The sequence below is a fragment of the Lagopus leucura genome, unplaced genomic scaffold (assembly GCF_019238085.1).
Source record: "Lagopus leucura isolate 7727_CA_CO unplaced genomic scaffold, USGS_WTPT01 34667-0_obj-0_obj, whole genome shotgun sequence".
NCBI classification, from domain to species: Eukaryota; Metazoa; Chordata; class Aves; order Galliformes; family Phasianidae; genus Lagopus; species Lagopus leucura.
This window is the reverse complement of record NW_024963379.1, coordinates 1257-3810: the sequence shown is the minus strand read 5'-3', so window position 1 is coordinate 3810 and position 2554 is coordinate 1257. Positions and strand designations below refer to the sequence as shown.

Here is a 2554-nt window from a genome sequence, read left to right as displayed (position 1 = left end):
CTATGGGGCTCTATGGGGTGCCTATGGGGCTTTATGGGCATCTATGGGCTCTATGGGACTCTATGGGGTGCCTATGAGGCTTTATGGGGTGCCTACGGGGCTCTATGGGGCTCTATGGGGTGCCTATGAGGCTTTATGGGGTGCCTATGGGGCTCTATGGGGTGCCTATGGGGCTCTATGGGGCTCTATGGGGTGCCTTTGGGGCTTTATGGGGTGGCTATGGGGCTCTATGGGGCTCTATGGGGTGGCTAAGAGGCTCTATGGGGTGTCTATAAGGCTCTATGGGGTCCTTATGGGGCTCTATGGGGCTCTATGGGGTGGCTATGGGGTGTCTATGGGGCTCTATGGAGCTCTATAGGGTCCTTATAGGGTTCTATGGGGCTCTATGGGCTCTATGGGGTGGTTATGGGGTCCCTATGGGGCTCTATAGGGCTCTATGGGGTCCCTATGGGGCTCTTTAAGGCCATATGGAACCACACGGGCAGTGGGCAGGGCCAGGGATTAAAAAAAGTGGGTGTGGCCTACCGACCAGTGGGCGGGGCCGTGATGAAAGGGGGCGTGGCCTAACAGCGGGCCTGACACGACGAGAGGGGCGTGGCCTGACGAAGTGGGCGTGGCCACGAAGAAAAGGGGGCGTGGCCAGGCGCATCCTTGGGCTGGGGCTGATTACAGGGCCGGGGAAGGAGGCGTTAATTAGCGTTAATCAGCGTTAATTACCTGGATGACGGGCGGGTCGGGGCGCAGGGCCGGGCTGGGGAAACGCAGGCGCTGCCAGGCGGGGGGGGGCCGGAAGTGCAACAAATTCCTGCCGCATTTCTCCAGCACCCGCAGCGTGCGACCCACTGCTGGCGGGCCCTGAGGGGTTAATTAGCACTAATTAGCACTAATTACGCTGCCTTTGTTCCTCGTTAGGGCTTCAGAGCCCCTACCAACCCGCAATTAAACCCAATTACCCTTCATTTGCCCATTAACCCTTGAATACCCTCTAATTACCCTCAATCCTCACTAATTACCCCCAATCCCCATTAATTACCCCCAATCCCTGCCAATTACCCCCAATTACCCCCAATCCCCACTAATTACCCCCAATCTCCTCTAATTACCCCAATCCCCACTAATTACCCCCAATTCCTCCCAATTACCCACAATCCCCACTAATTACCCCCAATCCCTGCTAATTACCCCCAATCCCTACTAATTATCCCAATCCCCATTAATTACCCCCCAATCGCCCCCTGATTACCCATAATTCCCCCTACTAATGACCCACAATTCCCCTCATAACCGCCCCATTCCCTGCAGTACCGCCTCCATCCCCCATTAACGCTAATTACCCCCGCTAATTAGCGCTCACCCCCGTGCCGCCCCCCCGCAGCAGGGCGGCGCCATCAACATGGCGGCACTTCCGGTCGGGAGCCGCGGGCAGCGCCACCAAAGCCCACAAAGCGGAAGGGGCGGAGCCTCCGGGACTCCTCCGAAGCTCCGCCTCCAGCTCCGCCCACAGCGCCGCCTCGTTAACGTCCCGCTCCTTAACGCCGCTCTCATTGGCTCCCGCAGGCGCTTCTGCCCGCCCACTCAGCCCGCCGCCGCCTCCCATTGGTGGCGTCCCCGCGGTGGCTCCGCCCACCCCCAAAACCTGCCCGCTTTCCCCATTGGCTCCTGCCGTCGCTTGGGCCCACCCACTTCCCGAAGGGACTCCTCCTATTGGCGGGGCCCCCCCTGTAGCTCCTCCCACGGGTGGGGTCCCACCTGTAGCTCCGCCCACCGCAAGGATCCGCCCATCCCCCTCATTGGCTGCTTCCACTGCTTCCGCCCGCCCACTTTGCCCAGTGGCACCTCCCATTGGTGGCTCCCCCCCAGTAGCGTTTCCCATTGGTGGGGTCCCCACGGTGGCTCCGCCCACCCCCAAAACCCTCCCACTCCCCTCAATGGCTGCTTCCATCGTTTGAGCCCGCCCACTTTGCCCATCGGCTCCTCCTATTGGCAGGGCACTCTCTGTAGCGCCTCCCATTGGCGCGGTCCCAACGGTGGCTCCTCCCATCTCGTGGGCCCGCCCCCTTTCCCCACTGCCTCCTCCCATTGGTGGGGTCCCCACGGTGGCTCCTCCCATCTCGTGGGCCCGCCCACTTCCCCCACTAGCTCCTCCCATTGGTCGGGTTCCCCCATTGGTTCCTATCATCGCTTGGGCCCGCCCACTTTCCCCAGCGGCTCCTCCCATTGGTTGAACCCCCTCACGTTCCTCCTTGTCAATGACCCGCCCGCTCTCCCCATTGGCTCCTTCCATCGCTTGGACCCGCCCACTCTCCCCGCTGCCTCCTCCCATTGGCGGGCTGCTCCCATTCCCCTTCTGCTCCGTTCCCCCCAAACCGGGTTCTACCACTTCCGGCTGCGCCCCCTTTTCCCCGCACGTCACTTCCGGTGCGCTGAGGACCCCGGGGGGCGCCTTCGCCATTGCCTGCAATGCAAACCGCAAAACGGAATTAAAAGCCGCGAAAACGGGGGAAATCCGCCCCAAAATTCGATCGGGGGGAAACTGAGACCCCAAAGGGCGGCT

At 61.4% G+C, this 2554-nt stretch overlaps 1 protein-coding gene across 1 annotated transcript in view; it reads right to left on the bottom strand.

Moving 5' to 3' along the window:
- Positions 1 to 219: 219 nt before the first annotated feature.
- Positions 220 to 2554, bottom strand: part of LOC122191108 (uncharacterized PE-PGRS family protein PE_PGRS46-like) — a 3535-nt gene continuing 1200 nt past the window's right edge. The window contains exons 2-3 of the mRNA XM_042891305.1: positions 1355 to 2455; positions 220 to 855 (exon numbers count right to left, since the gene is read on the bottom strand). Coding sequence (XP_042747239.1) covers positions 700 to 855; positions 1355 to 2452 — 1254 coding nt within the window. The 5' untranslated portion in view covers positions 2453 to 2455 and the 3' untranslated portion in view covers positions 220 to 699. The remainder of the gene's footprint in view (positions 856 to 1354; positions 2456 to 2554) is intronic.